Consider the following 23,736-nt stretch of genomic DNA (forward strand, 5'->3'; position numbering starts at 1 on the left):
CAAGGGGCTGGTGGTCCGTTATCACTTTAAAAGGTTGGCCTACGTATAAATGGAAATGTCCACAAGCCCTCTTGATCGCCAAGGCTTCCCGCTCGATTTGAGCGTATAGCGTCTCCGTAGGTGTCAATGCCTTGCTGGTGAACGCTAATGCAGCCCACCAACCTGGGTCTTGTTCTTGAGCTAGTATCGCTCCTAGTCCAACCAGGCTTACGTCGGCCATCTGCAAGATGCGTTTGTCAGGATCGAAGTAGACATGTTTGGTGTTGTCAAGAAGAGCTTTTTGGATTTTCTGGAAGGCGCTTTCTTCTTGATGGCTCCAAGCCCATTTTGCAGTACGTGGCCATTCCTAAGTAGCTCCTCACTTCTGCGATAGTAGTCGGTGCTTGCGCTTGCTTGATCACTTGGGACTTATGAGGGTCAACTTGTATCCCTTGTTGGTTGAAGACATATCCAAAGAATTCTAAGGTGGGCTAGAAGAAAGAACACTTGTCTTTGTGCAGCATCACTCCATGTTCTTTGAGATGTTTGAGGGTGGCTTTTAGGTGTCTGTGGTGTTTGGCAGCCATGGGCGAATGGATTAGTGTGTCATCGTTGACATTCAGGAAGCCCGGCAGGCCAGATAAGGTTTCCCTTACGGTATTCTGCAATACTTCAGTGGCCGAGGAGAGGCCGAAGTTTAGGCGCTTGTATCTCCATAGTCCTGGGTGAGTGCTGAATGTTGTGATGTAATGGCTTTCTTCTGCGAGTAGTAGCTGATGGTACCCAGCATTAAGGTCCAGTTTTGTGAACCAGCGGGAGCCATTGACATAAGCTATTAGCTCGTACATGGTAGGGGTGATATGCCGCTCCCGTTTAATAGCGCGGTTGGAGAGTCGCATGTCAATACACAGACGGATCTTCCCCTGTTGCTTGAGTTTCTCAGCAATCAGTATTGGGGAGACCCGGGGGTGGGGGGTGGGCCCAACCCTTTTTCTATCACGTCTTGGTCCTCGAGTCTCTCAAGCTCCTTCTCCACCAAAGGCCATAGATGGAAGAGACGCGGCGATGCCGGAGGGCCACGGGTGCGACTGAAGGATCGATGTGTAGCTTCACTGGCGAGGGCTTGAGACAGCCGAGTCCTCGTTTCAACTCTGGGGATTGATTCAACAAGTCATCCACTTGGTGTGATTGGCGAAAGATACTAGGCCGAAATCCTCTGCTGTGTGGCTTCCAATCAACGTGTCGGTTTCCTGATCAATGACGTGAAATGTTGTTGTTAGCTCCTGATCTTCAGATCGTACGGGTACTGACATTCGTTCGCAGAGGGGTAGAGGTGTCGGACTCCCATATGCAAAGATCCTGGTATATGACCAGTTGATGTTTGGGCCAGAGACTGTTGTATTGCTGCACTCCCATCACATTGACAGACGCTCCAGTATCAATGATGGCTTTGACTTCTGATCCTGGCACTTGGATGGTGAAGGTGGGTTGAGGCCCCCGGCGATGCCTGGGCTACCTCGTGAAAGGGATTAGAAATGCCTCTTCTTCCTCCTCTTCTTCCGGGATGAATCCTCCAAGCTGTAGTTCTGTCTTGTCGGGAGTTTCGCTTCATGTGGGCGTGTCATGTTCGTGAGAGACAGTTGGCGTACCACTTTCGATGGTGTTCGGTTGTCTCTAGGTCCTTTGTTCCTGAGCTTCTTTCTGCAGAATGAGACAAACTGGTTTTGGATTCTGCAGTTGGAACAGGTGCGACCCTGTGCCGGGCAGTCACCGAGCGGGTGTTCTTCGCAGCCACAATATCCGCACTTTTGCTCGGTCTGCTGGGGCCTTCTTCCTTTGGTCGTTTCTCCCCTGCCTTTGGTCCAAATGGCCTCAACCTGTTCGGTTTTGATGTTTTGTGGCTTCTCTGGAGTTTGTGTGATGGCCAGGTCCATTTCGTTGGCCTTGTCTGCGACAGGTCAGGATGTCGTCAAGGCTGATGTTTGGTTGGAGCAAGATTAGGCTTCGGAAAGTTTTGTTTCTGCATCCTTGAATCAGGCGGGCCCGGATTTCCTTGAGTTGGTTGTCTTCCATGCAGGGGCTCGCTAGTTTACGTAATCTCATGAGAAAGGTATCAATGGAAGCTCCCTCTCGCAGGCTTGGCGAAGTTTGAACTTTTTCGAAATCCGGATTTAGCTGAGGGTTGAAGTGGGCATTGAGTTCCCTGACTGCTGCATCATAGTTTGTGGCTGGTCCAGTGTCCAGTTTATATATTACTTCTCGTGCGTGGTGGAGGAGTAGTGCCCTCTTGATAGCGCCGTTGGTTTCCCTTGGGGTGGCGAAGTAATTTTCAGGTGGCCTGATCCATATTTTCCATCTTGGAGACACAATTTCTGGGACTGCTAGCTGACTGATGATGGCAGCACCCCTGTGAGGGCGTGTTGTGTGGGGGTCGGCTGTTGAGGCTGTACTTCGTCTGCCATGTTGGCTGGGTACGGGGTCTGCCTGGTCTCTTGTGGTGCCACTGATGGTGGTGTTGGTCCCAGCCTCTGTAAGCCTCTTTCTGTTTCGTTTAGTTTGGTCTTCCCCCGCTGTTCTCGTATTGCAGAAATCTATGCTTACCACTGTGCTTGTATCGCAGATGGTACAGCTTGGTTTCTCTCTTTTTGTTGATGTTTTATTTTCTCTTTTTTTCTTTCCTTATTTTCTATTGCAGAGGCCACTGCTTGATATTCTTTGCTTGTTTTTCATTTTTTCTGTCCAGTGGGTCTGGATGGTGGCAACGCTGGCTGTGGGAGGAGCGTGCTAAGCCTTGTGCCGGCTCCTCCGTGTGCTGGGGACGGCCTGCATGCACATGCTCCTGGGTGAGGTGGGCGGGGCTTGTTTGCCACTCACTGCGGTCTTCACTCGCCGCTGCTTGCTGGTGTCTCCTGAGCTGCTGGGTGCTGGTCCTCTGTCAACCTGGAAGGGAGAAGGCGCCAGCTGTAGTGGTAGTCCTTTCTGATGCCGGATGGCAGCCGTCCGCACTACGTGGCGATGTCGGAGGCTGCCGGTTCGGGTCTGCTCTCTTGCCGGACAGCGTCCTTCAGGTATTTAGTGGTGTGGGTGCGCGGGGCACGTCCCGCCCTCGTCGCCAGTGTGATGTCGGGGGGGGTTATTAGGCAGGAGTCCTTATTGTGTAGGCCCGCTCCAAGATCCCTAAGGAGTCCACACTACCTGTATGGGTCTTAGAGTGAACCCAGAGCAGATTATTCCCGTTTATTTAAAGGCTATGGCAACGCCTGGCCAGAGAATGTAGAAGGTGCACATCCGGGTCCTCGGATAGCAGGACCGCTTACCTGCTACACAACTGAGCAATATTTAAAACCATTGTCCCACTTCTGTCAGAGTTGAGTCATGGGGAAGTTTGGAGCACATTGGTATCTTGGGCTCCAATGAGAAAAACGCACTGGATGAAAGACCTGTATTAAATTCAGCGTCTGGTACCTACTCTGCATTACTTTTCACTGCTTTTCGATCCATTGCTTGTTTGTCCACTGTGCCACTTTAGAAAGGACTCAAACAGATGCAAATCAGCCGTTGCCCTTCCCCACAAAGCACAGTGCAAAGAAAACGTATTCTCCACGTCCCCGTCTGTACATATGAAATGCCCAAATTATTCGTAACCATTGGTAATACTGTGACACTGCAGCCAGAGGCCACCCTTATGCAAATCAGTCTTAAATTCCATTTGCACCTCAATCACTTGAAAATAGGTTTAAAAGTAAAATGGATAGTGCCAGAGCATCCCACTAAATAAGCTAACTGTGCCTCATTAACATTACCTCACAATTAGTTGTAGATTAACATATTTGTCACAGACCTGTTGAACAAGTAAAATGCTTGAAATGGAGATAGATAGATAGATAGATAGATAGATAGATAGATAGATAGATAGATAGATAGATAGATAGATAGATAGATAGATAGATAGATAGATAGATAGATAGATAGATAGATAGATAGATAGATAGATAGATAGATAGATAGATAGATAGATAGATAGATAGATAGATAGATAGATAGATAGATAGATAATATGGTTTGGGATTCTATTGATTGGTTTAATTTGAAGTTTTTTTAATGGGAGGGAGCACAAAACATCAGCATTTCTATGAATTACGTTTTCTATCACTTACTTCCATTCACCTTGTGTTTCCTCTCTCCCTTTTTGTTTTCTGTACTGTCTGTCTTCTCCGTTTCCACCTGCCCCTGCTCTAAACCTCTACCCCCAGTCGGCCGGATACCAGCTTCATTTGGTTTCTCAACCCACTGAAGTCCATCCGCTACTTCATCTGGCACACTTACCGCTGGCTGATCCTGAAAATCCTCATCCTCATCCTCCTCCTGCTCATGGTCGGCCTCTTCCTTTACTCTATGCCGGGTTACCTGGTTAAGAAGATCCTGGGTGCCTGAGACATCCGGCTTCATTGATGGTACTGTCCTTCTCTTTCCTCCCATTTCATTCCTGCCCTTCAGGGGTAGACCCTTTCTCATCACAGGTTCTGCTGCCTCTGCATGCTAGCACGCGGTCACATGCTCACACCTTCTGTGGCCGACAACTGCTACTTTGGCAAACTCTGAGACTGACAAAGAGTTAGGTAAAGTGTCGCCCCACAAGCAGACAAAGTGATGTGAGTGCCATGAACCATCCTTCTTCGCAGTCTCTGAACTATATCTAATAAAACACCAGGTACTTCGATGAGCATCACATGCATCACCCAATGCATGTGTATTTACTGTCAACTAATATTAGGAGTAAGAAACTCTAAACACCACGTAAAAAGGATATTGTAAGATCCCAGCATTCCATGACCTGACAGAGGCGCTTAGCACCACTGTGTGGTAACTGAACTTGCTAGGAGCTTCATTACCATATTACACACATTTGGGGGGAGGAGGGACTCAATCCAGTTTATAATGTAACCACTGTGAGGGAGCCAGGTCACACATAAACATGTTTTTTCATTTTATCGAGGTCATATATCAGTTAACAAAGCAATGGTACAAATTAAAAATGGATCAACTTGCTTAAACATTACATTATAACAAGTCAGAATTTTAGTAGGAAGATATTTACGTATGGCCCAGAATTTGACAGTCTGTATTTTGGAAGCTATGTTTTGGAAGAAGAGGTATGATTTAAGACAAGTGAGGGATAGGTAGATGAGTGTATTTGACTGTAAGTGGGGTTTGAAATCTCAGAGAAGATTATGGTGCTGAAAATAGGAATATATTATTGAGAAGGAAGTAAAGTTGTCAAAGAATTGATCTAGAGGCTCAGGTGGGTTGGTCCAGAGGTTGGGGTTGCAAAGACATGATACATGATGATGACTGGCATGCAGCTAGGGATAAGAGGATATAGCTGAGCAGAACTAGAGCAAAGAAAAGGTAGAAAAGGGGGAGAGCTATAGGAGCCAGTGAGGAATGATGCAGGAGGCCAGGGCCAACATCCGCTCTAATGGTACAGGAAGTGTGTGTGATACAGATAGAGGAGTTAGTAAGAGCAACAGGGGCATTAACATCAAATGAAAGGATTCAGGTATCTGCCACACAGAGGAATTGGAGGTTTAGTACAAAAAATAGGTCTAGAGTAGACAAGGATGTGTTGCCCTTGCACCAAACATTCCATAGTGCAGTAGGGATGGATGATAGAACCAGGGAAGCATGGGAGTAAATGAGGCTGTTAATGCAAGGGGGTCAGAGGATCATTGTGGGAAGTAAGGGTTGGGCTTAAATGTATCCAATTTATATGACCAAACGTAAGGGGATTCAAATGGTTACGTAATATAAAAATAACAGAAGTAGATAAAAAGTAGAAATATAGTAGCAGCGGGGTAGTAGGAGAGTGAAAAATGCCCTTTGGTCCAGACATTGCCTTTAAGTGTGCAACCCTTAGCAGTGTGTCCAGTCTCCGTTCCTGGGTGGCGTTCACTGCATATTGTGTACTCAGAAGACCTACAACCCTGAAGAGCAAAGCACAATCATGTGGGCTCTTGGCTGATAGTGCCTGCATAACCCCATTATTCTCATAGACTAGTTATCCTTCTACTTCCCAACAATGTTCAAGGCTACACTAATATCTTGTGTGGTGTCCTGTTCCAAGATCATCTCCTCCAGTTTTCAGTAACCACAGACTCAACTTCGTCTTTCCGGGCCTTTACTGTTGCATTTGTCAAGCGCATGTATAAGCTTTCACGCACATTTGGACCACTTTCTATAATTTTGAACCCGTGTCTCAGATATTCATGATCAGCACTACACCAACACTGTCCAAGAACACACACCCCCTACAAAAGCTTGTGAGACCACACAGCAAATCAAACAAAAGGAAGGCCATTACAGTAGTTTGGAGCATTCCATTGCTTTCCTTCTTCTGGTCAATTTTGTGGAAGAAAACAATGTGTAAAGGGTGGGCAGGTTAAGGGGGCCTCACTGAATGTGACACACAAGTGAGACCCTTCCCCCATATCATCAAGGGAGCTTCAATTTCATTATAAAGTGTGGAACTGAGCGCATGTGCTTCATTTCACTGTACCTGGACGTTCTGATGAATGTGGCTACTCATCCATGAAGATTAACAAAAAAGTGTGCTCGCCACATGCACCCACCTGGGCCATTAGTGGTGCTGCAGACAGACTTTGGCATCACAGAGGGGTCTAACATTCAGCTTTTGTAATACAGAATGAGCTCCCTCAGTGACACTCAGGGCATCACTCACGGAGTGCTGACTTATGAAAATGAGAAAACATCATGGTAGAATGAGCCAAAGCATCGAGGATTGTGAGACATTGGGTTGAAGGTTGACTGGGTTGTGAGCCCAGGTCATGCAACAGCCAGTCCCTGGCAGGGTGATCCACAAAAAGTCACTAACTTAACCTGTGCTTAACCCTGGGTAGCTTGGCATAAAAAGCAGTCAGGCTTAACATAGAGGCAATGTGTAAAGTAGTCATGCAGCACACTAACAGTAATAAAGGGAAAATACAACAGAAGAAAAATCCCACACCAATTTGAAGAAACAGAATGAATGAATGAATGTTGCACTTGTAAAGTGCACTGTCACTCGTAATTGAGCATCCTGGTGCTATGCTGGTGATCAACAGGGATCTTTGCGTGAGGAACTAATTTGGTTAGTTTAGGCCGTGAAATAGTGCATTGGGGGCAAGAAAGAGCCAGGTCTTTAAACATTTTTTTAATATTTCTTCGTTTTCAATGAAACAGGGAGAACTGGGAAGGAACTTCCAGGCTTTGGAGCCCAGCACCGTGAAGGGCTTCCCCCTCGGGATTTCAATCTGAAAGTGGGGGGCTTTAAAAGGTTGCCGTTGGAAAATCTTAATGTTCTCTGGGTGGTGTAATTGCAAAACCGGGAAGTAAGATATTTGGGTCCGGTGGACTTGAAGGCTCTGGGAACTAGCAGTAGGATTTTGAATAGGATTCTTTTGTGGATGGGTAACCTGTGGAGTGATTTTAGGGTGCCTGACGCTAAGCTCCCCTTAGGAAGTTGCAGAAGCAGTTTAGTGAATTAGGTGTTTAGGGCAGCCTGCGTAATACTATGGCAGTAGTCTAGTCTTGTCGTGATTAGGGCAAAGGCTACAGTTTTCCTGTTGGCAAGGAGGAGGAAGTGTAATAATTTTTTAGGTATTTAACCAGAATGAAACACATGCTTGCCGTTACCGAGGCTTGTGGGTGAAAAGAGAAATCGGTGTCAAATTTGACCCCAAAGGTTTTTTACTACTTCCACAGTGGTCTGGGGTGGAGGGACAGAGTTGGGCCACCATTTTTGGGGGAGAAGAGATTCAATTTGCCAAAAAGTCGTAAGTCGTATTTCGGCCTTGTCGATATTGGTTTTGAGGTGACAGTTTTGCATCCAGAAGATGATGTTGGAAATAATTGTTTTGAAAGTTGAGTTCAGAAGTGAACAACCTCTTATCTAGAGAGAGGATCAACTGAGTATCATAAGCGCATGAGGTGGTGGTGATTCCATATGAGGGGATCAGGAAGATGAGGGGGGCATATATATGTTAAAGAGGGTAGGGCTAAGGGATGAGCCCTACGGTACTCCCCTAGTGACTGGTTTTTCTGCTGACGAAAATTTTCCTAAGGCACCTGATTGTCTCAGATCAGTCAGGAATGATTTCATCCAGGATAGGGCTTTGACGGAGATCCCTATATCCTGGATCTGCTGAAGAAGTATGGAGTGGGAGATAGTATTGAATGCTGCAAAAAGAGCCATCAGTATCTACACTGCACTGTTCCCAGTATCTAGAGTAATTTGAATTGTTTTTGAAACTTCTAGTAAGGCTGACTCGGTGGAGTGTTTGGGTCTGAAGTCTGATTGGCAGATGTGGAGTGAATTGGAATTTTCGAGGAAAGTGGTAAATTTGTGGTTTACGATTCTTTCCAATATTTTTGTTAAGACAGGATCTTGTAAGGGTTTTACAATTGCCAGTTTCTACGCTGGGGGACTTCCACTGTGGTTAGGAATGTGTTAAGAATCTGGTTGATAAGTAGATTGACAGTGTCTATGGCCGCATGCAGTATGGCCAGTGGGTATCGGTCACTGGGGGAATCAGACTTACAAGAAAGAATGGCTTGATGTCACTGGGGAAGAGAGATTTCCAGAAAAACACCACATTTGAAGTGTAGTCGGGATTATCTGGGTGGGAATTATTTGTAGAGTGGATTGTGGGGGTGGAGCTGAACCCCTGTTGTATGGAGTGAATCTTGTCCCCAATAAGTCAGAAATCTGATTGCAGAGTGACTGGGAAGGAAGAATTTCTCTTGAGAGGGCTTAAGGTTGAAGGAAGACTTTGGAGATGTTTACGATGGCTTTTGGGTCGTGAAAGGCCTCTTCAATTTGGGAAGTAAAGTAAGATTTTTTGGGTTCCTTGATCAGCTTGTGGTAGGATTTCTGTGCATCTGTAATTTGGGACAGATCATCCAATTTGTAGGCCTGACATCACTTGCGTTCAAGCTGTTTGCAGTGAAGCTTTTGTTCCACTCAGTAAGGTGAAAACTAAGGTGCGGATTGCGTTGGCTAGCGTTTATTGGCGAGGACGAGGGGTGCTAGTTCATTGACAGTGTTGGTGATCCATGTATTAAAGGAATTAGGGTCTTCGACTAACCTTCCCGTAAGAGTCGGGATGGTGGAGGAGAGTCGAATACTGAGGTTACAGTTTTCTTCTCCGTTCCCCATGTGTGCAATGTGATGGGGGAATTGTCTTCGGTGCAAGCAAGGGAATCGTGGGTGATGATTAACAGTTCGAAGGGGACTAAACAGTGGTGTGACCATAACTGAATGATAAGATCTCCAGTTACTAGCCAGGGATGATTTGTGCAGATCCTGTTGAGGGTAGGTTCCATCGAAAATGGGAACACCTATCAATTGGGAGAGCCCTGTCATCTTCAGGATGTCTAGGAGGTTGGTAGCTTTTGAGTTGTTTTGATTGTCAAAATGAAAATTGAAATCTCCCAAGGCGGTTACATTTGTGTATCATAGTAAGAAAGGGGCAAGTGGATGTGGTTAGGGAGGATGCTCCTGGGTAAGGAGGGCGATAGAGTAGGCACTCAGCAAAGGATTGGGAAGGGTTGAATTTAAGGCAGAATCCTAAGCTTTCTGCTCCTTGAAGGGAATCTATGTCAAGGGAGCTGCACTGGAAGCTGCCACGGAATATGATGGCTACTCCACTACTTCATCCTTCTGCCTGTCCCCGCTCAGGATCTATATCCAGGGGCAAGAGCAACAGCTATATCGGGATTGCACCGTGGTTTGAGCTATGTTTCGGTGATAAATTGGAAATTGAGCTGATAATCTATAATTAAGTCATTGACTAAGTTTAAGATTAAGTCATTGACTTCTTGCGCATGTCTGCTCAAGGAGCTTGTGTTTATGAGTCCCTGCAGAGAGGGATTTAAGAGCAGGTGTGGGTGTATGCTACGCAGCCGGGGACTGCTCAAAAGGAAGACCAAACTCACCCCTGCAGCCAATGCAAGATACTGAGCCATTAGGCATATTGGGTCCCAAGTGTGGCAGTTATGAGATGCTTTACTCATGAAGCGTTTTAGGGATTCAGGAGAGAGAGGTTTACCTGCTCCGAGACGGGCTCAGTGGCTGGGCACTGGCCGCAGACCAGACACGAATGGGCGCAGACAGGATTGCCTTTGGCACGGCCATGGTACGCCAGAGGCAAGACCGCTGCACACATCAGCTGCGCGCCCCCGATCTTCTTTTGAGCGCCAACTACTGTGGCAACCTTTCTGTTGCAAGGGGGGGAAGGGAGCAGTCAAATGTTAAAAGCAGAATTTCTCTAATAAGTCAATGCACATTAATAGTAATAAACAGTTAAAAAGTGGTGGTGCAGTTAAAAGTTTAATTCATTTGTGATTATTAGCAGCAGTAAGTTAGTAACAGCAGTAAAAACTGATTTTTAGCAGCAACTACTTCCCAGTGAATTTAGCAGTTACACTTTGAGAATTACAGATCTAGGAATGCAGCATGCCTCACACGGAGCATGTGCGTTCAGGTTTCAATGCGGATAGAGTAAATTGTAATACATTATTTGACACCAAAACAACCAAAATTCAATCAGTAGAACCAGGGTAATACATTTTTAACGTTTTTAGTAAAAACTAGCACCTAAAAGATCAAAGCACATCTAGTCGTGCTAGACCAGGTCAAAGTGGAAAAATATGGCCGTCTGCGATGGAACGCGGGTCGGATACAAGAAGTGGCTTGAGCCCGGTCACCTCTTCCCTTTGGACTTATAAGAAATTTTGAAGGAAATGTTCTGAGAAAGTACAGTTCAGTGGGGCAAGGCTGCAGGCGGTGTCCAAGCAGGGAGCATTGTCGTCGGGGAGCTGCAGGTCGATGTTGCAGTGAAAATTTCTACATTCTGACGTACTCATTTTATGGAAGTCGAAAATCTCCAGCAGGATTAGGTAGGAGGCTGTAGTCTGACAAGAGTTTGAGGAGTCCGGATACCTCTTTGGCATAGAACCTCTGAACAACATTTTTTCCAAGTTCCATGTTTTGGATTTTGGCTATCTGGGAACCTGTAGCACCACCACCAAGGGTCCAGGGCTGGAGGGGCACTACTTGGGGAGATAGGATTCCCTCAGGCTGGGTCCAGGTGCGGGTTTAAGATGGTGGGAGCATGTTATGTCCCTGTGGTTTTGAACAGGAGGCCAGCAAACTAGCCCTTGGCGGTACTCTGGTAGTCCGTGTTCAGGTGGAGAAGTAGGGCTCAACAGCAGGGCAGGCCTCTAACAGTTCAAAGCAGGCTCCAGGCAAAAAGCAGACATTCCAGGTGCAGCAAAGCAGTCTTGTGGAGCCACGGCAGCAGGCAGTCCTCAGAGTCATTCCGCAGGTACAGAAAGTGAACTGAAGAGTGGGTATGAGGGTCCAATTTTTATATCTGCTGCCTTCTCTAAAGTAGGAGGAATTTCTAAAGGTTTCTTCTTGAATTGCTTGGAACTTCCTGACTACCCTGCCCTGGCTCCAAGCTGGCTGTAGTGACAAGACCAATCTTTGTGGGGCATTTAGGGCCATTCTAGTTGGTGCATGAAGACAGACACTCAACAGTTCCTCCATGTCTGTCAAATACGCACTCCACTGTGCATACACTAACTTGTCCAGTGGCGCATGCACAGAGAACACATCTGGAGAGAGTGCACCCATGTCCAAACTGAGACTATGTACCTGATGGCTAATAGAGAGTCAGGGCTAGATGTACAAAAATAGGAATAGCAAATCGCAATTAGGAAATCGCTATTCCCAATGTATGAAACTCTTGAGTTTCATTAGCAATTCATAGTGGGTGACAAATAAGCATACTACATGAATATTAATGAGGTAGGTGGCAATTTGTAACCCACTCGGATTTACTGCCATCACAGGGATGGTGGCCTGCTGGGGTCAGCAGCCCACCATGTCTGTGATTGCTTTCAGATAAAGCAATCTTTTTTTTTAAGGCAGACCATTTTCCTTAAAGGAAAACGGTTTGCATTTAAAATGAAAAAAATGATACTTTGGAAATTGTAATCTTTATTTTGTCCAAACATTAAATTATTATTATTTTTTTTTTTTTTCAGAAACAAGATGGACAAGTACTTAGGGAAGGTAACTTGTAGCAAAGGTTTTTCGCCGTCACCTGTTGAAGGAGAATAAACAACTATTGTAAGAAACCCCTCACCCACCTACCTGGTAGGTGGCATGCTTCATCATCGGGGCCCAACTGGATTGCCTAGTGCAACCCAGCTGTGCTACAACGCCTGATTTACAGCGGAGCAGGTTGTTCAGTGAAAGGAAAGTGACTTAGTATGTGACGTGCAACTATGTGTTAAAAATGTCTCTGAGAATGCCCTTTGACAACAATTATTTATTACAAGGGTCCCAGGACATGAGTAAAAATATAATCGGGATCTCTACTAAGGTTTGTTATTTGCCTTGGTATCCCTTATAAATGAGGTCTACTAGTTTCAGCCTTCAGATGGTTCTTGAGGCTTTCTTCAGGACCAAAAAATTAGTGAGTGGCCTAAAATTAGGAGAGGCCACATGTGATGTGAAATATCAGCACACACCCTAAAGTGTGCTGTGAGTGTAGTGGTTAGCGATCATTACTCACCAAAACCTTTGTTGGGAGTACCTGAAAATAAAAGGTTGATCAATACAGATATATAGTTGTTTATTCGTGAATCTATTTCATCTAAATGCATGCTCCTGTATAATATAGCAGGTGGTGACATGCATGTGAAGTAGTAGGCAGGCATGTCCACTAGAGAAAACTTGCGTGGCTACAATGTGCCCCAGTGTAGTGGGTATACGCAAGGAATCGTGTAACATGTACAGGTAAGTGAAAAAAAGATTTGCGTAGCAAAATGGGGCACTTGGTGCTCATAAACGGTATCATCACTATCAATTGTGCACGTGTTTTTATGCACTTTAGCTCTAAATGTAAAGCATTTCTACTTCATTGTGACGTATCGTGTCATTCACACAGACTAGAAAACATATTTGAGACATGCTAGTTGACGTTTATGTGACATAGATTATATTGTGGCGCGTCATATCGTGCTATGATAATCACGTGAACACCGACAAGGCACCAACAACACTTAAGACTAACAACATGGAAGACACAAAAATTGGGCTCACTGAGAAAATGAGGTCGTTATGCCTCTGGTATCCGATCGGTAGATAACGTCCCCTCTGGTCCCTGTCAGAAAATGGAAGTAAAGTGGATCGGCAAATGATGTGAATTCATCTCGTTAATGCAGCATGAGTGGGCTGAGATGAAATTCAAAGTTAAATGAAAGCCGTAATAGTGCCTAGTCCTAACGATCATTGAGGGTAAACTGGTATAGGACTGGCCTGCAATTCAGGACTATGTAGATAGTGGTGCACAAGAGTCGCGGCCTCTTACTCACGTTTTTACCAGGGGGATGGGTCCGTTCTACCTATGTTCAACCGATCGGGTCCGCTTGGTTAGCCCTCTGCTGCTGGATCGGGTGGCTCTAATGAGGAAGCGGAAAGGGGGGTCACGTGTAACAACTTAGAACACTAGAACGTGTTGGGAATTCTAGTGGATTGACTGCGCATGCGTGCGCGCAATGCGGAAGTATTACGCTAAAGCTAACGAAAGAGCTAATGTTACAGTTTAAGATTTAAAAAGAAGAAGATTCCTCTGACAGTAAGGGCGTAATAGTTAAATACAGGGGAGTTCCACCTGAAGGCGAATAATGAAATGTTTTGAAGCTGGGAAGCATTGTGTGCACTGGGTGTCTCAATAAAGTTGAAAAAGTTAAAAAGCTAAATACGAAAAGCTGCATAAAAAGCGTAGGACTAGTAGGAATAGACTGGGTGTTAGCCATGTCCAGGTGGTATATTAAGGAGTGGGGTATGAATTGAAGCCATGTCATGAAAACAATTTTAAATCTTGTGGTATGGCAGAAATTGGCGCAAACCCATGTTGTAACTCACATGTAAACGAGTGGAGAAATAATTAACTATCTGAGAAGAGGTGTTGGGGAGCGTAAAAAGCTACCCCAAAAAATTTTTGGGGGGTGAAACATGTGTGGGTTTATTTGAAACAGGGATCTGTTATCCTACGATGGCTCATAAACATTGGAAGAGCATATACCCCAAGTGTGTGCGGGGGTATATAGCTAAGTGTCATTCTGGTTCTGAGATGTCATCATGGGCAGCGTATGCTATTCCACGGGACGTTGTCATTCAGCCCCGAGATGTGGGTAGAGAGTCTGTATACCCACCGCTGTTCTTTTTCTAGCAAACGTTCCTGGGTGTTAGTCTGGTTTGACTCAAGTTGTTCAATTACAACCCAGGACATGTCATTGGTAGTGTGTCCATTAGTTAGATAATGTTCTGTAAGTTTCGTGGTGCTGCGTTTACATCGGATGTTGCTACGATGTTCGCATATTCTTGTTTTGATTTTCCTGCTAGTCATCCCGATGTAGCGTAGTTTGCAAGGACATGTTATCATATAGATTACGTTTGCAGAGTTACAGTTTGTGTGTTTCTTGATGGTCCAAATTTTCCCTTCTTCTAGATGTAGGGTTTTGGTTGTCTGCGTAAGATGGCAAATACTGCAGTTGCCACATGGGAAATGGCCGGTCACTTCTGGTAGACCCCATGCATGACGTACAGTGCTAGGGACGTTCGTTTGTTTTTTTGGTCTCGTAGACACAAGGCTGTCTCTCAGATTGTGCGATCGTTTGTAGGAGAACAGTGGTTTTTCCCATTGGAGTTTTCCGGAGGTTACCATTTTCCAATTGCTTTGGATTAGTCTGGCCACCTTGTTTGAGATGGAGTTGAAAGTGGTCACACAAGTGAGAGGTATGGTCGTTGTCATGTTGGTTTTGGGTTCTAATAGGCTGTCTCGGTTTTGGTTCCTAGCTCTTTTTTTGGCTTTTTGAATGATTTTGTTGGGGTAGCCTCGGTTCTTCAATTTTTCTGTTAATTCTTCTGATTGGACTTTGAATTCTTTTATTTCACTACAATTCCGGCGCAGTCTTAAGTATTGACCAAACGGTAAATTGTCCCTCAATGGTCTTGGGTGAAAACTCTGGAAATGCAGGAGAGAGTTCTTGGCCGTGGGTTTGAAATGTGTTTTTGTCATCAGTACCCCATTTCGTGCTCCAATCTCCAGGTCCAGAAAGGTGATGTTTGTGCGACTCGTGGTATGTGTGAATCGTAGGTTAGGATCTAGTGTATTGATCCAGTTTAAAAATTCACTGAGTCTTTGGTTATCATTTGTCCATATCAGAAATATATCGTCAATATACCTCTTATAAAAAGTGATGTCCTTGTTGTGTGGTGATTGAGGGTTGAGGATGTGTAGGTCTTCGAAATTGGACACATACAGCCCCGCTATGCTGGGAGCAAAGGTGCTCCCCATAGATGTACCGTATTGCTGTAGAAAGAGGGTGCCTTCATACTCAAAGAAGTTCTCTTTTAGAGCTAATTCTGCACATTCCATTATGAAGGATTTGGGTGTGTTGTAGTTCCAAATTATTTTGTCCAGAGAGGTTCGGATGACTTCTAGGGTATCATCTTGAGGCAAGCTGGTATATAAGCTTTCTATATCTAGACTCACTAGAATGGATGTGGTTGGATCGAACTCAAGGTTATTAATTTGGTTCAGTAGATCTTTGGTGTCTTTGAGGTATGCAGGTGTTGATTGAACTAATGGTTGTAAGAAGAAATCACAAAACCGGGATAGAGGTTCGAGTAGTGAGCCTATTCCAGAGACTATCGGTCTGCCAGGAGGTGGTATTTTATTCTTATGAATTTTTGGAATTGTGTAGAAATATGGTGTTGAGGTACCACCTGAGGTAAGGAAAGCTGCTTCTTGCCTGCTAATGTGGCCATTAGATTCTGCCTCATGTACCATGATGTCTATCTTGGTCTTCAGTTTATCTGTTGGGTCTTCTTCCAGAATTTTGTAATTTTTTGGATCATCAAGGAGGCGTGTGCATTCCAAGTGGTATGCATCCTGTTTTTGGATAACTATGCCACCACCTTTATCCGCCGGTTTTATGATAATGTCTTTGTTGTTTTTGAGACTTCTTATGGCAGTGAACTGCATGGCAGTGGTGTTATTGAACACCTGATTTTCTTGGATATTTTCTATGCCTTTGTAGATTGCTTGTTCAAAGGCAATGAGTTCTGCTGGTGTTGTATGAAGAGGTGGAATAAATGAAGATTTGAGTTTGAGGGTTGTGTCGCCTACTTCCTCATTTTGTGTATCTTTTGGTGGCTGATTCTCAAAGAAAGCTTTTAGTTTTAATTTACGGAAGAATTCTGATAGTTCACAGTGAAGTTTGAATTTGTCAAGTCTTGCTGTCGGTGAGAAACCTAGTCCTCTGTTTAAAATCTCTTCTTCTGCTTTAGTGAGAATGTGGTCTGAAAGGTTTGTTATTAGACTCTGCTCGCACTTGTTCCCGGTTGTGGTTCCTTGGTCCTGCTGCGTGTGTTGGCACTTGGGTTCTCGTTGTCTTCCCAGTGTACTTGTCCTCTCCGTGGTCGTCTCCCTCGTCCCCTCTGGCCTGATCCTAAAAAAGGAAATTGTTGATTTGGGTTGCCATATTGGGGCGGCGGTTGTTGGAATTGTGGATTCCAACCGTAGAACATGGGTGGAGTCATGGGGGGAAAGGGTCCTTGATAGTTGGGTGGTACTCCGGAATATACATTGGACCATGGTTGTTGCCAATGTGTGTTTCTCCCTCTCCCTCTGCCACGTTGTCTATTCCTATAATTGCTTTTGTTAGATCCGAAACTTTCCGTGCTGGTACCACTGCTCACTGAGGAGCCCTCATCCGATGATATGGAATGAGTTGATCTTATCGGTGCTTTGTAATCAGCATCTGAGTAAGGGTATGTTTTTACAAAGGAAAATTTCTTTAGATCTTTTTGAAATTGGTGGATTTTGGACTGGGTGAGTTCTTCTTTATATTCAGCTATTTCTTTATTGACCTCCTCTAGTCTTTTTTTATAAGAGGTAAGTGTCGTTTTGAAATGTTGTTCTGTTGCTTGAATATCTATCAGGATGGCATCCGAAAGTCTTTTGGCTGTTTGGATTATTAGGATAATCCAATCTCTGGTGCAGTGCCATGCGATTTGGGCCCAGTCTCTACGGAATGCTGCGTCATCCAAGAATATGCGTGGCGCGTTTGTTACTATAAGGCCCTTGGGGGCTGTGTTGGATCGTAGATATTCAGTTAATATTACCCCATGTAATATTGTTCTAATTCGTGTTCTTTTTTTCTCAGATAGGTTTTCCCAGTCGGCACTTTGTGAGATGGTTTGTGCCACGTTGAAGTCTGCTAGTAGTGGTGATGCTGCTAGGATGTTGTTGACATCCTCGTCTGTGAAAGTGAGTCCTGTGTTTTCAGCCATTGTGTCTTGTTTGCTATTGGCGGGCGGTGTCACGTGAAAAACAAATGCAGAACTAGAAGGTGCGTCTGATACGGAATAAAAGTTTTTAAGCTCTCACAGCTGTGCGCTGTAATGACAAATGTAAACAAAAAGAGAGCGAGGAAAACAAGGTAACTTGTCCTTTTCCCCAATGAATTTTCAGAAACAAGATGGACAAGTACTTAGGGAAGGTAACTTGTAGCAAAGGTTTTTCGCCGTCACCTGTTGAAGGAGAATAAACAACTATTGTAAGAAACCCCTCACCCACCTACCTGGTAGGTGGCATGCTTCATCATCGGGGCCCAACTGGATTGCCTAGTGCAACCCAGCTGTGCTACAACGCCTGATTTACAGCGGAGCAGGTTGTTAAGTGAAAGGAAAGTGACTTAGTATGTGACGTGCAACTATGTGTTAAAAATGTCTCTGAGAATGCCCTGTGAAATATCAGCACACACTTTAGGGTGTGTGCTGATATTTCACATCACATGTGGCCTCTCCTAATTTTAGGCCACTCACTAATTTTTTGGTCCTGAAGAAAGCCTCAAGAACCATCTGAAGGCTGAAACTAGTAGACCTCATTTATAAGGGATACCAAGGCAAATAACAAACCTTAGTAGAGATCCCGATTATATTTTTACTCATGTCCTGGGACCCTTGTAATAAATAATTGTTGTCAAAGGGCATTCTCAGAGACATTTTTAACACATAGTTGCACGTCACATACTAAGTCACTTTCCTTTCACTTAACAACCTGCTCCGCTGTAAATCAGGCGTTGTAGCACAGCTGGGTTGCACTAGGCAATCCAGTTGGGCCCCGATGATGAAGCATGCCACCTACCAGGTAGGTGGGTGAGGGGTTTCTTACAATAGTTGTTTATTCTCCTTCAACAGGTGACGGCGAAAAACCTTTGCTACAAGTTACCTTCCCTAAGTACTTGTCCATCTTGTTTCTGAAAATTCATTGGGGAAAAGGACAAGTTACCTTGTTTTCCTCGCTCTCTTTTTGTTTACATTTGTCATTACAGCGCACAGCTGTGAGAGCTTAAAAACTTTTATTCCGTATCAGACGCACCTTCTAGTTCTGCATTTGTTTTTCACGTGACACCGCCCGCCAATAGCAAACAAGACACAATGGCTGAAAACACAGGACTCACTTTCACAGACGAGGATGTCAACAACATCCTAGCAGCATCACCACTACTAGCAGACTTCAACGTGGCACAAACCATCTCACAAAGTGCCGACTGGGAAAACCTATCTGAGAAAAAAAGAACATGAATTAGAACAATATTACATGGGGTAATATTAACTGAATATCTACGATCCAACACAGCCCCCAAGGGCCTTATAGTAACAAACGCGCCACGCATATTCTTGGATGACGCAGCATTCCGTAGAGACTGGGCCCAAATCGCATGGCACTGCACCAGAGATTGGATTATCCTAATAATCCAAACAGCCAAAAGACTTTCGGATGCCATCCTGATAGATATTCAAGCAACAGAACAACATTTCAAAACGACACTTACCTCTTATAAAAAAAGACTAGAGGAGGTCAATAAAGAAATAGCTGAATATAAAGAAGAACTCACCCAGTCCAAAATCCACCAATTTCAAAAAGATCTAAAGAAATTTTCCTTTGTAAAAACATACCCTTACTCAGATGCTGATTACAAAGCACCGATAAGATCAACTCATTCCATATCATCGGATGAGGGCTCCTCAGTGAGCAGTGGTACCAGCACGGAAAGTTTCGGATCTAACAAAAACAATTATAGGAATAGACAACGTGGCAGAGGGAGAGGGAGAAACACACATTGGCAACAACCATGGTCCAATGTATATTCCGGAGTACCACCCAACTATCAAGGACCCTTTCCCCCCATGACTCCACCCATGTTCTACGGTTGGAATCCACAATTCCAACAACCACCGCCCCAATATGGCAACCCAAATCAACAATTTCCTTTTTTAGGATCAGGCCAGAGGGGACGAGGGAGACGACCACGGAGAGGACAAGTACACTGGGAAGACAACGAGAACCCAAGTGCCAACACACGCAGCAGGACCAAGGAACCACAACCGGGAACAAGTGCGAGCAGAGTCTAATAACAAACCTTTCAGACCACATTCTCACTAAAGCAGAAGAAGAGATTTTAAACAGAGGACTAGGTTTCTCACCGACAGCAAGACTTGACAAATTCAAACTTCACTGTGAACTATCAGAATTCTTCCGTAAATTAAAACTAAAAGCTTTCTTTGAGAATCAGCCACCAAAAGATACACAAAATGAGGAAGTAGGCGACACAACCCTCAAACTCAAATCTTCATTTATTCCACCTCCTCATACAACACCAGCAGAACTCATTGCCTTTGAACAAGCAATCTACAAAGGCATAGAAAATATCCAAGAAAATCAGGTGTTCAATAACACCACTGCCATGCAGTTCACTGCCATAAGAAGTCTCAAAAACAACAAAGACATTATCATAAAACCGGCGGATAAAGGTGGTGGCATAGTTATCCAAAAACAGGATGCATACCACTTGGAATGCACACGCCTCCTTGATGATCCAAAAAATTACAAAATTCTGGAAGAAGACCCAACAGATAAACTGAAGACCAAGATAGACATCATGGTACATGAGGCAGAATCTAATGGCCACATTAGCAGGCAAGAAGCAGCTTTCCTTACCTCAGGTGGTACCTCAACACCATATTTCTACACAATTCCAAAAATTCATAAGAATAAAATACCACCTCCTGGCAGACCGATAGTCTCTGGAATAGGCTCACTACTCGAACCTCTATCCCGGTTTTGTGATTTCTTCTTACAACCATTAGTTCAATCAACACCTGCATACCTCAAAGACACCAAAGATCTACTGAACCAAATTAATAACCTTGAGTTCGATCCAACCACATCCATTCTAGTGAGTCTAGATATAGAAAGCTTATATACCAGCTTGCCTCAAGATGATACCCTAGAAGTCATCCGAACCTCTCTGGACAAAATAATTTGGAACTACAACACACCCAAATCCTTCATAATGGAATGTGCAGAATTAGCTCTAAAAGAGAACTTCTTTGAGTATGAAGGCACCCTCTTTCTACAGCAATACGGTACATCTATGGGGAGCACCTTTGCTCCCAGCATAGCGGGGCTGTATGTGTCCAATTTCGAAGACCTACACATCCTCAACCCTCAATCACCACACAACAAGGACATCACTTTTTATAAGAGGTATATTGACGATATATTTCTGATATGGACAAATGATAACCAAAGACTCAGTGAATTTTTAAACTGGATCAATACACTAGATCCTAACCTACGATTCACACATACCACGAGTCGCACAAACATCACATTTCTGGACCTGGAGATTGAAGCACGAAATGGGGTACTGATGACAAAAACACATTTCAAACCCACGGCCAAGAACTCTCTCCTGCATTTCCAGAGTTTTCACCCAAGACCATTGAGGGACAATTTACCGTTTGGTCAATACTTAAGACTGCGCCGGAATTGTAGTGAAATAAAAGAATTCAAAGTCCAATCAGAAGAATTAACAGAAAAATTGAAGAACCGAGGCTACCCCAACAAAATCATTCAAAAAGCCAAAAAAAGAGCTAGGAACCAAAACCGAGACAGCCTATTAGAACCCAAAACCAACATGACAACGACCATACCTCTCACTTGTGTGACCACTTTCAACTCCATCTCAAACAAGGTGGCCAGACTAATCCAAAGCAATTGGAAAATGGTAACCTCCGGAAAACTCCAATGGGAAAAACCACTGTTCTCCTACAAACGATCGCACAATCTGAGAGACAGCCTTGTGTCTACGAGACCAAAAAAACAAACGAACGTCCCTAGCACTGTACGTCATGCATGGGGTCTACCAGAAGTGACCGGCCATTTCCCATGTGGCAACTGCAGTATTTGCCATCTTACGCAGACAACCAAAACCCTACATCTAGAAGAAGGGAAAATTTGGACCATCAAGAAACACACAAACTGTAACTCTGCAAACGTAATCTATATGATAACATGTCCTTGCAAACTACGCTACATCGGGATGACTAGCAGGAAAATCAAAACAAGAATATGCGAACATCGTAGCAACATCCGATGTAAACGCAGCACCACGAAACTTACAGAACATTATCTAACTAATGGACACACTACCAATGACATGTCCTGGGTTGTAATTGAACAACTTGAGTCAAACCAGACTAACACCCAGGAACGTTTGCTAGAAAAAGAACAGCGGTGGGTATACAGACTCTCTACCCACATCTCGGGGCTGAATGACAACGTCCCGTGGAATAGCATACGCTGCCCATGATGACATCTCAGAACCAGAATGACACTTAGCTATATACCCCCGCACACACTTGGGGTATATGCTCTTCCAATGTTTATGAGCCATCGTAGGATAACAGATCCCTGTTTCAAATAAACCCACACATGTTTCACCCCCAAAAAATTTTTTGGGGTAGCTTTTTACGCTCCCCAACACCTCTTCTCAGATAGTTAATTATTTCTCCACTCGGTTACATGTGAGTTACAACATGGGTTTGCGCCAATTTCTGCCATACCACAAGATTTAAAATTGTTTTCATGACATGGCTTCAATTCATACCCCACTCCTTAATATACCACCTGGACATGGCTAACACCCAGTCTATTCCTACTAGTCCTACGCTTTTTATGCAGCTTTTCGTATTTAGCTTTTTAACTTTTTCAACTTTATTGAGACACCCAGTGCACACAATGCTTCCCAGCTTCAAAACATTTCATTATTCGCCTTCAGGTGGAACTCCCCTGTATTTAACTATTACGCCCTTACTGTCAGAGGAATCTTCTTCTTTTTAAATCTTAAACTGTAACATTAGCTCTTTCGTTAGCTTTAGCGTAATACTTCCGCATTGCGCGCACGCATGCGCAGTCAATCCACTAGAATTCCCAACACGTTCTAGTGTTCTAAGTTGTTACACGTGACCCCCCTTTTCGCTTCCTCATTAGAGCCACCCGATCCAGCACCAGAGGGCTAACCAAGCGGACCCGATCGGTTGAACATAGGTAGAACGGACCCATCCCCCTGGTAAAAACGTGAGTAAGAGGCCGCGACTCTTGTGCACCACTATCTACATAGTCCTGAATTGCAGGCCAGTCCTATACCAGTTTACCCTCAATGATCGTTAGGACTAGGCACTATTACGGCTTTCATTTAACTTTGAATTTCATCTCAGCCCACTCATGCTGCATTAACGAGATGAATTCACATCATTTGCCGATCCACTTTACTTCCATTTTCTGACAGGGACCAGAGGGGACGTTATCTACCGATCGGATACCAGAGGCATAACGACCTCATTTTCTCAGTGAGCCCAATTTTTGTGTCTTCCATGTTGTTAGTCTTAAGTGTTGTTGGTGCCTTGTCGGTGTTCACGTGATTATCATAGCACGATATGACGCGCCACAATATAATCTATGTCACATAAACGTCAACTAGCATGTCTCAAATATGTTTTCTAGTCTGTGTGAATGACACGATACGTCACAATGAAGTAGAAATGCTTTACATTTAGAGCTAAAGTGCATAAAAACACGTGCACAATTGATAGTGATGATACCGTTTATGAGCACCAAGTGCCCCATTTTGCTACGCAAATCTTTTTTTCACTTACCTGTACATGTTACACGATTCCTTGCGTATACCCACTACACTGGGGCACATTGTAGCCACGCAAGTTTTCTCTAGTGGACATGCCTGCCTACTACTTCACATGCATGTCACCACCTGCTATATTATACAGGAGCATGCATTTAGATGAAATAGATTCACGAATAAACAACTATATATCTGTATTGATCAACCTTTTATTTTCAGGTACTCCCAACAAAGGTTTTGGTGAGTAATGATCGCTAACCACTACACTCACAGCACACTTTAGGGTGTGTGCTGATATTTCACATCACATGTGGCCTCTCCTAATTTTAGGCCACTCACTAATTTTTTGGTCCTGAAGAAAGCCTCAAGAACCATCTGAAGGCTGAAACTAGTAGACCTCATTTATAAGGGATACCAAGGCAAATAACAAACCTTAGTAGAGATCCCGATTATATTTTTACTCATGTCCTGGGACCCTTGTAATAAATAATTGTTGTCAAAGGGCATTCTCAGAGACATTTTTAACACATAGTTGCACGTCACATACTAAGTCACTTTCCTTTCACTTAACAACCTGCTCCGCTGTAAATCAGGCGTTGTAGCACAGCTGGGTTGCACTAGGCAATC

At 44.2% G+C, this 23,736-nt stretch overlaps 1 protein-coding gene across 11 annotated transcripts in view; it reads left to right on the forward strand.

Annotated features, from left to right (window-relative positions):
* The window catches only part of OTOF (otoferlin), a 1,069,570-nt gene that overhangs the window by 1,035,485 nt on the left and 10,349 nt on the right, over positions 1–23,736 (forward strand). For 7 of the 11 annotated variants that reach the window (XM_085613148.1, XM_085613151.1, XM_085613152.1 and 4 more), the window contains one exon: positions 4,233–4,433. The exons of the other annotated variants lie outside the window; for them this stretch is intronic. In XM_085613148.1, coding sequence (XP_085469274.1) covers positions 4,233–4,413 — 181 coding nt within the window. In that variant the 3' untranslated portion in view covers positions 4,414–4,433. The remainder of the gene's footprint in view (positions 1–4,232; positions 4,434–23,736) is intronic. 11 annotated transcript variants of the gene reach the window in all.

This window comes from Triturus cristatus, chromosome 6, assembly GCF_964204655.1.
Source record: "Triturus cristatus chromosome 6, aTriCri1.1, whole genome shotgun sequence".
NCBI classification, from domain to species: Eukaryota; Metazoa; Chordata; class Amphibia; order Caudata; family Salamandridae; genus Triturus; species Triturus cristatus.